Raw genomic sequence first — 15,397 nt, forward strand, 5'->3', positions numbered from 1 at the left:
CATAAGGCCTGCAAGATGGGACGTTATATTGAGGGAAAGATCATGTGGAAGGCATTAAAATTTCACAGCCAAGCTCCCAGATGAATGGATCTTTAAGAGTGGTCCCAGCCAACACCAAAGTGTTTCTATTGTCTGATTTTCCTCTTCTCACTTCTTGTATCTTTGTAAGCACAGTGAAGTTCTTGGTTGCTTTAAAACTATGCATTATGTCTTAAAAACTACAGGGCTGATTTTGTGTGTTTACCTCTGGCTGGTAATTGGAAGTAGAGGTGTTTTTTTTTTAAAAAAAATTATGTTTATTATTATTTTAAATTATGTGTATGTATGTGGGTACAATCCAATTGGGGTAAAAAACTGTTCTACCAACCCAAAGAATTAGAAGAAAAATACAAATCAATGTTTTAAGCCACAAATATTGAAGTGTTTTGAGATATAGTGATTAAACAATTAAAATAGTCGGGAATCAAAACAAATAAACTTTAGGAAAACTAAAAAGAGGCCCATATTTTAAAAATTATTATCCCTGGGCTCAGCAGTTAAAAGCATGGGATGTTACTTCAGAAGGTCTGAACTTAGTTCCCAGCACCCACATCAGGAAGCTCACAGCCACCTACATTCTGGCTCTGGGAGGATCTGATGCCTCTGGCCTCCAGGGGCACCTGAACTCACGTGCACATTTTCCACCCACACACCCACATACACACACATAATTAAAAATAATAATAAACATAAATCTTTTTTAATCACCTCTACTTCCAATTACCTGCTGTCTTAGTTAGGGTTTTATTGCTGTGAAAGACTGTGACCACAGCAACTCTTATAAAGGAAACATTTAAATGGGGCTGGCTTACAGTTTAGAAGTCTAGTCTATTATCAGCATGATAGGAAGTATTGCAGCACACAGGCAGGCATGGTGCTGGAGAAGGAGCTGAGAGTTCTACATCTGGATCCACAGACAGCAGGAAGAGACTGTGACACACTGGCCAGGCTTGAGCATATGAAATCTCAAAGCCCACCCACTGTGACACACTTCCTCTAGCAAGGCCACACCTCCTAATAGTGACACTCTCTGTCAGCCTATGGGGGCCATTCCTATTCTAACCACCACATTCCACTCCTTGGCCCCCAATAGGCTTGTAGCCATAACATAGTGCAAAATTCATTTAGTACAGTTTTAAAAGTCCCCATCGTTTATAGAAATCCAAAGTCTCTTCTGAGACTCATGGCAATCTCTTAACTATAATCCCCTATAAAATAAAAATAAAAAATCAGCTCGTACTTCCAATATATAATGGCACGGGATATACATCGCTATTCTAAAGGGGAAGAGAGAGAACATAGTGAGAAAATTCCAGACCAAAGAAAGACCAAAAACCAGCTGGCTAAATCTGCTGCAACTGGGCTGCACTTTCACCAATAACCTCTCATAGGCTCTCTTCACGGTGCCAAACCTTAGCTTCTCTTTATGGCCTCTTCATTCATGGGTCTTCAACTGCTACTGAGGCTGCTCCTTCACTAATGGCCTCTCACAGTACCAAGCCTCAGCTGCTCTCCATGACCCTTTCATGCCTTCAAAACCAGTTCAACCTGGGTGACTCTTACACATTACCAAGTTTGGCTGCCAGCACAAGGTACAACCTTGGCCACCTCTGGAACACTGCTTCTGTGTGCTGACTCTTAGGAAACACTTCCCAGAAGGTTTCACCTCAGCAATGCTGGTCTTTTCCTAATCACCACTAAATTCTCAGCTCTAGCCGAGCAGCATCAAGTATCCCAGCAAAGCAAAGGTTTTGCTTTAGTAGTTCTAATATCTCATTAATCACAATTGATCCTGCAGCCCCAGCTAACTAGAACCACAGAATCTTAAAGCAAAATAGTATAAACACACAAAATCATCTCTGTAGTTTTGTAAGATGCAAGGCCCACTTTTAAAATAAAAACTCCACTATGCTTACAAACACACAAGAAATGACAAGAGGAAAATCAGACAATAGAAAGAGACCCAAGGGAGATCCAGCTATAGATATCATCAGACAGAGAATATAAAATAGCTATGGCTAATATTCCAAGGAATTAAATATCAAGATAGTTTCAGCATAGATACAGAAGCCATAAAAAACAACTAAAGTAAAATGGAAGAACTTATGAATTGCACACCTTTAAACCCAGCACTTGGGAGGCAGAGGCAGGAGGATCTCTGTGAGTTCAAGGCCAGCCTGGTCTACAGAGTGAGTTCTAGGACATTGAGGACTGAATAAAGAGGCCCTGTATCAACACACAAACAAAGGGCTTACACATTCAGCAACTAAAAAAAGAACTCAGTAAACAGTTAACAGAAAAGATACAGCTGAAGAGAAAATTCGTGAACTAGAACAGAGAATCAAAGGAATTATCTCGACTGAGGCATCAAGCGACAAAAGAATAGTTAGCAAAGAAGGATAGAATGTGTATGTAGTTGATGTCTTGTGTGTGTGTGTGTGTGTGTGTGTGTTTGTGTGTGTGTGTGAGAGAGAGAGAGAAAGAGAGAGAGAGAGAGAGAGAGAGAGAGAGAGAGAGAGAGAGAGAGGATGATGAAACAGAAATATGTGAAGAAATAGCAGTTGTGTTGGTGGTACACTTCAATGCTAACACTCAGGAGACTGAGGCTGCAGGCTCACAAGTTTGAGATTATCCTGGGCTACACAATGAGATTATGTCTTAATACAATAATAACGAACAGCAGTTTCCTGAGATCTTGAGCCACATAGTGAAGAAGCTCTACAAACTTCACTGAAGATAGACCTAAAGAAAGGTACAATTCGATACACCAAGGTAAAAATCCTACAAAGAAAGAGCATGAGGGACAGCTAGAGCTCTGCTACAGAGCACTTGGTGTGTGCAAGGCCCTGGCTTCGACCCCCAGCATGGGGGGCGGGGGACAAAATCAAAAGGTGTCTATTAGGTCAGAGAACAAAACTCAACTCTGTTTCAAAGTGGCTACTTCCTAAAACCAACAGCAGCATTTCTCTTCTCTGCATACGTGTTTTAATGTGTTCCTATTCTGTCAGGATGAAATTCAAACTCATCACAGTTCACGTGACCTTCTAGGATTTTGTGTCTGTGTGTTTTTGTAGCTTTCCTTTCTCCTCATGTCTCTAGAACTCTGTACCTCAACCACAGTCCCCCGGCTTTCAATTCCTCTAAACTGGTTTACTCTCACCCACCCTGGGGTATTTGCACATACTATTTCTATCCCTTGGAACTTTCTCTTCTCATCCTCCTTTCTTTCACACTCTAGTTAAAATGCCACTTCCTTTCTAGATGCCCTGGCCTTGGTAACTTCTCTGCCCATTACCCCATGAAATTCTATCAAAACATCGATCATAGTTTACTGACAGAAGCTGCACATTTGCTCACAAATGTCCTCATCTTAGCTCAGAATAGGCCCTGAGTAAAAATGACTGGTAGAGTCCTTCATGACTTGTCTTCAAGGTTGTCCATCATACCTCACTTCTAGTTCTAGCTTTTCTCTAGGTTTCTAAAGATATCTGTAAAACGGGTGTAATCTAAATATCTTTAAAAAAAATTTTTAACCTTTCTGGATTTTTCTGCAACGAAAAAGAAAAATGTAAATGAAAACATGAATATCCATACCACAGGATCCACCTATACTGCCCCAATTTAACAGGATATGTATGTATGTATGTATGTATGTAAGTATTTTAGGACTAAATCTCCTGTAGCCTGGAATGGTTTCAAATTCACTATGTAACTGAGGGTGATCTTGAACTCTTGACCCGCCTGTTTCAGCCTGCATGCTAGGATGACAGGCATGAGCTACCGCACCCGGCTTACTCAACAAGATTTGCTTTTAAAAAAAAAAAATGCAAAAAAGCCTGGCATTACTCTTGCATCCTCAAATGACACTCTGGCTTTTCAGTCAGTCCAGGATCTGATTCAAAAATGGCCTTCCTTGTTTTTTTTGTAGGCTTTTGTGGCTCCTTTCCAGTTTTCATCACAGACTTTGTTTTTCTCTGCTTCCTCCTCTCAGCTAAGCACAGTTTCCTCTGTCATGTTCTGTAAACCTGCCACTGTTGATGAGTCTTTTTATGCGCCATCTGAATGGGTCGGCTCTGTCTCATTACCTCTTCAGTTCTAGCTCCAATCTTTCCGGCAAACATGTTGTTGTTGTTGTTGTTACTTTCTCCGCTCATCTATTCATTTAGTAATTCAGCTGCTGGCTTAACTCTGCAAACACAGGGTGAAATAGAATGCTTTCACTTGGCCTTCGATCACCAAATGGTCTTTTTGTTCCCTGTGGCAGCATCACCAGTAACAAACAGCACCTGACTTGGTAAATGGTAACGGTACACTTGGTTGTTTTGTGGCCAGGTTTTGCTTTGCAGCTCAGGATGCTCTTGAGCTGAGATCCCCCTGGCTCAGCTGGGATTGCAGGTATCCTGACCTATGGTAGCTATTGTGTCGGTGTGTACTCTATGACAGGTTGCTTACCTCAAAGTACTTTTGCTCTTTTTCTTTTTTCTTTTTTTTTTAACGTGCATTGGTGTGTGGTGTTTGGCCTGCATGTGTGTCTGTGTGAGGATGTCAGATTCCCCTGGAACTGGACAGTTGTGAACTGCCATGTGTGCACGCTGGGAGATGAACCCAGGTCTTCTGAAAGAGCAGCCAAGGCTCTTGAGCTGCCAGGGCTCTTAACCACTGAGGCATCTTCCCAGCCTCAATACTTTGTTCTTTATCCACTATGTGTACTTAAAACTTCATTGACACTTCCCTTCACCTCCGAACTTGTTATCCCTTAATAAAACCTTATGTAGGTGTCCACTTTGTGACCAAATCCAATAACCTTGTCTTTAATAAGAACAGAGAGAGTACATATTTACTTACATATAAATGATGGTAATTCGCCCAGTAAATCAAATCGCCTGTGTTTGTAAACTAAGTGTCAAGTTACTAGGCAAGAAGCCACCAGAGTCTGAAGGAAAATATATTGGCAGAGAGAATGCAGAGGAAAGTTCTGAGTACTGTTAGTAAGTTCAGATTTGGGGTATGTGGAGGTCTGACTGTTAACCCGTCAGAAATGGTCTGACAGTGTGAGGAAGAAAGGTTGGTGGACTTGGGGTTCAAGAATAAACCAGTACGAGGGAGGACCCCAGGCGGCGAACTAAGCATGGTTTAGAGGAAACTGAAGAGGGTATAAGGGCAGTGGGAACTAGGAAAAATGACCCTGTAATGCCAATGCTGACGTGGAAATAGGCAAAGAGCTAGACAGAAGCCGGCAGACAGAAACAGAGGTGAGCCCCAAAGACAGACAGACAGACAGACCCCTGAGCCAAAGACTTGGGTAGAAAGGCAGGTTGGTGGTCAGAATCAGGATGGGATAGGCGCCTCGAATGTCCCATGTGTCTGTGGAGGACAGCAACGCAGTTCGACTTTTCAGATGTTTTCATACTGAGCGCCGAGATTTCTATTTCGGCTTGGGAAAAAAATTATATATATATAAGATTTTTCCATGGATTTCATTCGAAAACTCTGATGAAGTTCAGTCGGGTCTGGTGGGACAGGTGGTCAGTGCCATTACGAAGACTCCGTCAGGAGAGGGAGGGAGTTCAAGGTCTGAGGTTTTTTCCGGAGAGGGCCGGAGGGTCGGAGGCCCACGGTGCGCGGGGAGGGAAGGCGCTCGCCGTGCGGATCCGGGCCCCGGGGTCCGTGGGCGGCGAGCGGGGCTCCGGCGGCGCGTGGGACCGCGCTCCTCGGACCGCAGAGCCCTCGAGGAGGAGCGGGCAAGGGTTCCGGGGGCGGCTGGGGGAGTCGCCCGCGATGGGACACGAGTGGGGTCAGGTCAACCGAGGCCCGGGCGGCCGGGGAACCTCAGCAGCGCCGCCGCCAGCGAGCCGCTTCGCGCCCGCCCCTCCCGTCCCAGAGGGAACCTGTTGCCGGGGAAGGGGCGGGCGGAGGCGGCGGCGGCGGCGGACTCTCGCGCTCGCTGGCGGGCTCGGCGCGCCGCGGCCTCTCACCTCAGCCACGCTCCGCGCGCGCGCCCCTCCCTGGCCCTCGACGCAGAGAAGCACACACTCACACACTCACACTCACACACTCACACACACCCGGCTCCGCGTAGCCCGCGCCCGGGGGACGGCCCGCCGCCCGCCGCCGCTAGTGCCGCTTCCGGGAGCGGAGGCGCGGCCCCGCGAGGAGGAGGAGGAGCAGGCCAACATGGCGGCGCGCAGGGCTGGGCCGGCCGGCCGCGCCTGAGCCCCGCACCGCTCCGGCTCGGCTCGCGGCGCCCACGCGCGCGCCCCACCCTGGCCCGCGGCCGCGGAGCGCGCGGGGCAGGAGCGCAGGGGCCCGCCGCCCGGGTGCGGGGCCGGCGCCGAGGCAGCGCGGCGCGGCCCGCCAGGCCCGGCAGCCGCCGCTTCGCCGCCCGCCCGCCGGCCGGCGCGCGGCTCCGAGGCCGGAGCCATGGAATCGGAGGAGGAGCAGCACATGACCACGCTGCTGTGCATGGGCTTCTCGGACCCGGCCACCATCCGCAAGGCCCTGCGCCTGGCCAAGAACGACATCAACGAGGCCGTGGCGCTGCTCACCAACGAGCGGCCCGGCCTGGACTACGGAGGCTACGAGCCCATGGATAGCGGGGGCCCCAGCCCGGGACCGGGCGGCGGCCCACGGGGCGACGGCGGCGGGGACGGCGGCGGGCCTTCCCGCGGCGGGAGCACCGGGGGGAGCGGCGGCTTCGATCCCCCGCCAGCCTACCACGAGGTGGTGGACGCGGAGGTGAGTGGGGCTGCCCCTGACCTCGCGGGAGAGGCGGCTGCACTCGAGTCCCGTGGGCAAGGAACACAGCCCGCCCGGCTCCCAGCGGGACTCTTGGGAGGAGGGGGCTGTAAGGAAACTGGGGGTGCAGAGATAACAGCACGGGCTCTGGTCAGAGATCGGGGTCATTAGGCTGGGGTCAGATGGGGAGAAGGGCTTTGGGGGAGGAATCTGCCCGCCTGGAGTTAGGTATACGGACCTAGACTGTGGAGGGGTCTCCTGGGCTACCTGCTTGAGTAAGGGGGTAGGGGTCCCTGGTGGCGTGCGGAGGAGGGTCCACGTTTCCACTTTCGCCTGGCTTGGGGAGATGGGAAGGACATGAATATCAGGTGTCAAAACTGGGGTCTTAGTGGAGTGGGTATTTGTGGCACTTGATTTCAGTGAAGGACTGGGATAAGCACCAGGTTCAGAGTCAGAAATAGTGCGACAGGCCAGCCAGCCTAGAGGCCTTTGCCGGGTCACACAGGAGGACTGTTGGGGTTAGAATTAGGGTTTGGGTTTTTACGCCAACCGTCAGAAAGAGGACAGGGTCCAAAATGAGGAGGGCCTAGACAGGACCAGGGATGGTGGGAATGCATACAAGGTAGAGGAGCAGGTTTGTCTGTTACGAGGTCTGGGTTGGAGGGCCGGGCTTCACTAAGGTCAGGTCTGATGACAAGTAGTGGATTGAGAAATGAGTGAGAAGCCTGGGCAGAGCAGGAGCAAAGGAAGGACCAGACAGTGATGGGGTCAGGAATAGGACCCAGAATGGGTAAGTATGGTCACAGATGAGGGGAAATTAGACTGAGGAAAGGGATGTAGCCCCAGGGAGGTGAGCATGTGCGTGATTTGGGGGATGGGGGTGGGAGGGGCGTGGGCCAGAGAGGAGAAGGAACAGGACTGAACAGCCTAGAGAAGGGAGGGACTCAAGTGCGTTTGATCAGCCACTTCAGATCGTAAATAGTGAAAACTAGGCCTTTTGGTGCTTTGGTTTACAGTGTGAGCAAGGAACATGGGAGAGGAGGACAGGCTTGGCAGGACAAGAAAAATCACCCAGAAGCTGAAGTGCTAATGATTAATTTGTAGAGAAGGCTGGCCTCTGCCTCCCTGGTGCTGGGATTAAAGGTGTGCGCCACTGACCTGAAGTCGCTTAACTGCCAGTCCCCATCACCCCTCCCTTGTTCTCCCCAGTTTTGACCTATTTTGAAATCAAGAAGCCAACTATCACTTTCCTGAACATGTTTGTACGAGTCTACAAAGCTCAGTGTGCTTTCGTTATGTGAGAAATTTTATTTTCTGTTCCTGCTTTTAATCTCCGATGAGTGAAAATCAAAATAAGTTAGAATACTTGTGGCACATTAACATTAGCTTACTTCCTGTACATTGAAGTTGGAAGAGTCTCGAGTGGCTTCTTAGGTGAACAGCAGACTGAGAAGTTTGCTTTCAGGTAAAATCCCGAGACTCTATCTTTTGAAAGAACGTCTTGCCCTCATTCCCCCTGCGGCGTGGTTTGGACTGTGGGAGGCAGTACCACTTACTTGTGAGAGTTCTAGAGGGCTAGCGATTGAGCAATCGGGCTGCTCTGCTCATGAGGTGTACTGGCAGAGAACAGGCCAGCTTCTGATACCCTACTAGAGGTGTGGTTTTAAAGTCGTCACCCTTGTCACATATGTAGTGGGAAACTGTGGCTTCTAAAAGGTATGTCAGGCTCTGGGTTAGGGACTCTGTACATTTTACTAATCCTCAGAAAAATAGTTGCTGCATCACTATTTTAGGTATTTAGTAGCAGAACCTACATTCCAATCCAGGTCTCTGGCATCAAAAGCTGGGGAGCTTTTCACCTAGAACATCTAATAGTTTTAGGGTTGGATTCCTTTGATCCAGTAGAGATAACGGAAAGGAAACAGTTTGGAGAAGGGCGAATTGGGAGGCTATTCTTTGATTCTAGGAGTGGTAAGCACTGACTCAAGGCATCAGGACTACATTAATGGTAGAATGAAAGCAGAGACTTTAGAAATTAATAATGAGTTCAGTCCCCTTGCTTTACAGATGTGGCCTTTCAGGCCCCAAAGGGGAAGTTGTCTTCACAGAGGCAGCCAGTAGGACCAGCAGCTTCCCTTACATACGAAAAAGAAACAGAATACAGTAATGGGTCAAAGGGACAGAACTGGAGTAAAAAACAGTGGTGACTGCCCTGCCAGCTCTCTTTAATTTGCCCCTATTTCTAAAAGCTGAGTGCCTTATTTTAAAATAGATGTATTTTTGCTTTCTGCATGAGACATCTTATTTTCAGGGTTCTTTAAAAAAATTTTTGAGATGATCCAGACTAAAAGTTAAAAAGGAAAAAAGTAAGACCAGGAATGCAGCTCAGTGGTAGAATATGTTTAGTGTACATGAAACCCTGGACTCCATCCTTACTTAGCACGTGGATAAAAAATAGTGGAGGAAAAAAAGCTAAACCAATGGTCATATTTATTTGACATGTATGTATTTTGGGACAGCAGTGATACTGTCAGTAAACATTTCATGCCTGACCTGTCCCAGTAGCAGAGCGTGGAGCGGCCAACAGAATAGAGTTTACATTCTAATGATCTTACTTTCACGCTCTCATTTTACAGCAAGAGACTTTCCAAGGTCATACAGCTAGAATCAGTTTGGTAATTTGGGGCCCTTCTGTAATTAGAATTTGCTTTAGAAATTAAAATTTAGAAAAATGAATGTTGCATTTCAGTAAGAGCAAGAGAATTGCATTTAGAGAGACCAGATAGCCTGTAAAACACCTAGACTACATGGAAAGCCTTTGTAATGTCCTCCAATTAATACAGGTGTTGCCTTGGAAAGGAAGCTGCTTTATTTTTGTTAATGTTGACTGTGGATGTAGATGTGGTTCTTGGTCTTGGGGTCTGGAAGGGACTCTTAAGAACCCTTCTAATTGTGAATTTGAATGGCAGTACTTCAGAACCATTCCATGGCAAATAGGGAGTCTGTTCTATTATTAAAGAGTGTGAGATCTCACAACTGCTCTAAATAACTTCTCTTGAGCTCTAACGACCCCCACTGTGGGAAGCCTTCATTGTTTTCTGTGGCCATAGTAAACCCTGTGTGCCCCTCTGGCCACTGCTGAGAGCTGGTCCCCAATTCTGCTCTCCACAGAGCTCTGGAGTTGGTCTTCATAATCTTGCTCAAAGAGTCTGTAGAAGTCCTGGCCAGGTATCCTAGGCATCTTAGACATTTTAGTAATTATGAAATATATCTTTTCCTTTCTGTCTTTAGAAAATGCTAAAAGTTTTTGCAAGGAGTTTCACATTAACTAAAGAAATAACTTTTCTTAGCTGTCCATTTCTATCGGCTAATACTCTGAAATGTCTATAATATTCTGATCAGCCAAGTCATTGTGAGCTTCTTGTTTTGTTTTTTATTGAATGTACACATCCCTTTGGTAGGATTGTGTCAGAAGTATTTGCAAGAGTTCTCTGATTTATTTGGTTTTGTTTCTCAGGTTAAGAGCCTCAGTCATGCCATACGGTACGTGTAAAACACATGGGAATTAAAGTCACCTTGACTTGTAGTTCTTTTACTTTATCACATTTGGCCCCCTTCCCCAGTTATAAATGAGGCTTCTATTAAAATAATTTTATTTTTTCTAAAATATAACAGTCCTAGTATGTTGTAGTATAAATATCAAATGAGTATACATTTTGGCTAACAGTGATCTGAATCTATGATCTGTAGTTTGCTTTACTATGGTTTGCTACATTTTTTTTTAAAAAAAAACCATTTAGGAAAAAAATAATCCTCAGATCAGTTGAAAGTAGAGGAAATAAAAATAAGGAGTCTGAAAAATAAATCGGCATAGAATAGTTTTTAAAGCAAACATTTCTCTATGATCATTGTGTTGTTCCTTTGGGAACTAGGTGTATGTATGAGTTCATGTAAGGGTTGGGTTCTTTTCAGTTGTCCTGTCATTTGCTTCAAGACTTTTTCAGTTATTTATTTAGTGGTGTGTGTGTGTGTGTGTGTGTGTGTGTGTGTGTGTGTGTGTGTGTTTGAGATTGTTTTTGTCTACACTTTGTTGAGGCAATCTCTCTTGATTCTGCTGCTGAACTGAATGAAGTACCTCAGGCTAGCTGACTCATGAGCTGGGAGATTCACCTGTCTCTGCATCTCTGCCTTCCATCTTGCCATAGGAATTTAGAGTTCACAGATGTATACTACTGTGTCCAGCTTTTTTTTTTTTTTTTATGTTTTGCTTGTATGTATGTATGGGCACTGTGTGTGTGTCTGTAGCCCACGGAGACCAGAAAAGGGCACCAGATCCCTGGGAATTGGAATTATAGGTGATTGTGAGCCATCATGTGGAAACTGAACCCGGGTCCTCTGCAAGAGCAACAGCTGCTCCTAACTGTGGCGCCAGCTCTCCAGCTTTTTATGTGGGTCTGGGCAGTCGAACCTGGCCCTGGAGGCTTTCATCATTCTGACCTTACCTGCTGAGCTATTTCCCTAGCCCTCATTTGCTTTTAGAATATTTGTAATTGGTATGAAGGGACTTCTTCTGTGTGTCCTGAGTGTATGCTTTTAGTCTGTTAATCATAATAGACCATGACAGCATCATATAGCTTATTAGCTTAGGATTTGAAATTAGTTTCAATATTAGAAAAATAACTGTTGTAACTTTATTGTACTGCTTTGGTAATTTGAAGAGATTTCAGGGTTTGTTGTTGTTGTTTTGATTTCATTTTTGTAAAGACGGGGTCTCTTGTAGCCCTGGCTGACCTGGAGCTCACTATGTAGACTAGGCTTGGATTCCTAGAACCCACATGTTGTAGTCAGGGTTTCTGTTGCTGTGAAGAAGGCCACTTGGGAAGGAAAGGATTTATTTCACTCACGGTTCTGTATAACAGTTCAGCATCAAAAGCAGTAAGGGCAGGAACCAAGAGGCAGGAGCTGATGCAGACAAAAGCCATGGAGGGGAGCTGCTTACTGGCTCCCTCCCCGTGGCTTACTCAGCTAGCATTTCTTATAAAACTCAGGACCACCAGCTCAGGAATGGCCCCACCCATAAAGGGCTAGGCCCTCCCACATCAATTACTAATTAAGAAAACACTTTACAGCAGGATCTTAAGGAGTTATCTTCTCAATTGAGGTTCCTTCCTTTCAGATAATTTTAGCTTGTTTCAAGTTGACATAAAATTAGCCAGAACATCATATTAAGTCAATATGGCAAGCAGAAACAGGCAGATTCCTGGAGCTCACTGGCCCCCTAGTGCAGCTGAATAGGTAAGCTCCAGGTTCAGCAAGAGACTCTTTGTTTCATTAGTAAGTAGGGAGTGAAGAGTGACTAAAAAAGATGCCTGATGTCAGCCTCTGGCCTGCGAGCGCGCGCGCACACACACATACATGTTGGACAGTTTATAGCTTTTTTTTTTCTTCTCACCATTGCCCATGCCCCCTTTAGGAAGGGTCTTGTGTAGTTCAGGTACTCAGGCAGTCCTCAGACTTGCTATGCGACTCTTGATTCTCCTGGTTTTACCTCCCAAGTGCTGAGATTATATGTGTGTGCCACCATATCTGGCTTCATTTTAATTTATTTTTTATTTATTGACCCATTTGAGAAGTTAGAAACTGTAGAACCAATTATGTTTGCATACAAGTATATACACACTATTTAAAATAAGCTAATAATAAAATATTTATATCGTTATTTGGAGATGATGAGGCTGATTTTTATGAATTGAAGTTTTCTGTAGTTGGATGTTTTTTACTCTTTGGGGGCCTGCCACCCAGCTCCCAAATACATACACAGAGACTTATGACTGTCCAGCCTTAGCTTGGCTTGTTTCTAGCCAGCTTTTCTAGCTTAAATTATCCTGTTTCTTTTTAACTACATTTTGCCTCTGGGCTTTTACCTTTCTTGATTCTGTATATCTTTCTTTCCTTCTTACTCCATATCTGGCTGGGTAGCTGGCCCCTGGTGTCCTCCTCTCCTTTTCTCGTTCGTTCCTCCTCTTTTTAACCCCCCTTGGTTTCTTCTATTTATTCTTTCTGACTGCCAGTCCCGCCTATTTCTCTCTTTTGCCTAGCTATTGGCAGTTCAGCGTTTTATTAGACCAATCAGGTGGTTTAAACAGGCAGAGTAACAGTTTTAGAGTTAAACACATGCAACATAAAAGAATGCAACACATCTTTGCATCATTAAACAAATACTCCACAGCATAAATGAATGTAACATATCTTAAACTAATATTCCACAACATTTCCCCCTTTTTGTTTAAATAAAAATGAAAGGTTTTAACTTTAACATAGTAAAACTATATATAACAAAACAGTTACCAAGTGATTACATTTACAGTATTCAGTACATTTGTATTTAGCAAATTCAGAGAAAAATCTATCTTAGTCATTCCAAAATTTAATATCTAATTTACTTTTTATCATAACTAAGGAAAACTAGGACTTTAACTATTTAGTCTTTAACTCCATCAAAGATCCCAGAAGCCTGTAGTATTACCTAACAACAGAGATATATGGCTGCCTGGACAGTCACCCAAAGTTCCTCTGTAATGTTGAGGCATCCATATTCAGCCTGCTAGAATATCTGGCATTCTTTTCAGTAAGCAGGAAATTTGAATGACTGTCCAGCTTTGTATTGGCAAAGTCCATCAGTCACTTTCCTCTGTGTCCTGCAGAATGTCTGTCAGACTCTTCCAGAAGCAGGAATCTGGAAGGGCTGCCCTGCCTTGCTTTGTCAAAATTCCACGGCCTTTTCCCTTGTCCCATTTGTGCAGTCTGCACAGCACATTGTCAGGAGTCCAGGCAAGAGCAGTTTCTTGCCCAATGGCTAGCCTTACCACATCGAAAGCAAACTCCATATGGAGTTTCAATGATGCCCATCATCCTTTTATGAAGTAAATTTGATGCTGCCAGGAGCAGATGTGGCTCATTGTCATGAAAAACCTTAGGTTATTAAACATCTTAAATGCCATATTCATTCTGTAGGTCTTTGAAGTGTTTGAAAATCATCTGTCTGTCTAAAATATATGTATTTAACCTTGAAAACATACCTAATGTTACTACAAGTAACATTATTATAGATTAACTACTAACCTCATTTCTTAATTATACATTAACAATTTAAATTAGCTGCATAAGCATGATACCCCAAAAGAATAGAAACATGTATGCAGTATAACAAAATAACTTTAAATTTGTATCAATATACCAAAATCCATGCCATTGCAAAATATCTGAGATTAATAGTGGTCTTTTTATCTTATATTCCTATATTTCCCCTAAATGATAACAAACATCCATAACCCACCAAATAACCAACAACCACCCAACTTATCTCTTGGGAATGTGGGCATTGTCTTCTCTAGACTACTTCCTGTTATCTCTGGGTGAAGGCATCTTTAGGAGTCCCTAAGAAAATTTAGGTAATGGCCATGTCCTGGGAAGACCAGCTGTAACCTTTGTTGATATATATGACCTGTCAAGATTCAGGAGGTGTCCCCTGATCAAACCTGATCCATATTAACCTGGAACCAATCCACAGCCTCTTGATTACTGTGAAAACAAAAGCAAAACCTCTTCCCCAAAGTAATTTTTTTTTTCTTTTTTAAAGTTAAGATAGCCCTAAAGTATCTAGGTTGGTTCAGCTTAGCAGTCCAGTTCACAATCCCATGTCTGTCAGCAGTTGTCATTTGCTCATCAGCATTCAAAAAATTCAAGGTTAATACAGCAACATACAGGATCCAGACTTCCTGTTTATTTCCCGTCTCTATGTGCTATTCTTTTCACACACGCACACATGCATGTATTCTCTTTAAAGACTTTATTATTTTTAAACTATTTCTTTCTGTGACTGTCTATATCATTTCTCTTTTCTTTCTTAAGCCTATGCACATTTTTAAACACACTGGAACCTGTTTAGAGTTGTTTTTTCCCCTCCCCATCTGGACCTCTCTAGTCTTTTTTGACCACATGAGCCTATAAACTAAGCAGTGTGGCTAAGACCTCCACCGCAGCTTTGGCAGTTGGCTCTACCCACTTCTTGGGTCTTTGAGAGCCAAGCCTGAAGCTTGCAGGCCCTGTCGGAGGTAGGTGACCAAGAACTGCATTCAACCCCCCAACATTGGAACGCCAGTGCCCTGCACTGTGGCAGGTGTTTTTTACTTAGTTTTTTGTTTCTAATTAGTGTGGAAAAGGCAGTTTAAGTGTTCTGCTGAACAGCAGAGTTTCTTAAAGGAGCTGTATCTTCTCTCTCTCTCTCTCTCTCTCTCTCTCTCTCTCTCTCTCTCTCTCTCTCTCTCTCTCTCTCTGTTTTGTTTTGTTTTCCCCTATCTTTTTCAGGCCCTACACTTATGAATGCCCGGCCTTAGCTGGCTAAGGTAGCCAGCTTTTCTAACTTAAATTACCCTGTTTCTCTTTAACTACATTTTGCCTCTGGGCTTTTTACCTTGCTTTATTCTGTGTATCTTTCTTTCCTTCTTACTCTATCATGATTGACTGTGTGGCTGGGTAACTGGTCCCTGGCATCCTCCTCTCCTCCTTTTCTCCCTCTTAGACTTCTCCTCCTATTTATTTTGTCTGCCAGCCTCACCTGTTT

At 44.7% G+C, this 15,397-nt stretch overlaps 1 protein-coding gene across 4 annotated transcripts in view; it reads left to right on the forward strand.

Moving 5' to 3' along the window:
- Nucleotides 1–6,197: 6,197 nt before the first annotated feature.
- The window catches only part of Usp24 (ubiquitin specific peptidase 24), a 142,909-nt gene continuing 133,709 nt past the window's right edge, over nucleotides 6,198–15,397 (forward strand). For 2 of the 4 annotated variants that reach the window (XM_028887991.2, XM_028888001.2), the window contains exon 1: nucleotides 6,407–6,774. In XM_028887991.2, coding sequence (XP_028743824.1) covers nucleotides 6,460–6,774 — 315 coding nt within the window. In that variant the 5' untranslated portion in view covers nucleotides 6,407–6,459. Of the gene's footprint in view, nucleotides 6,775–15,397 lie in introns of all 4 variants that reach the window. The other 2 variants (XM_028888012.2, XM_037202768.1) reach the window with 2 other exon arrangements.

This window comes from Peromyscus leucopus, chromosome 2 (assembly GCF_004664715.2).
Source record: "Peromyscus leucopus breed LL Stock chromosome 2, UCI_PerLeu_2.1, whole genome shotgun sequence".
Taxonomy (NCBI): Eukaryota; Metazoa; Chordata; class Mammalia; order Rodentia; family Cricetidae; genus Peromyscus; species Peromyscus leucopus.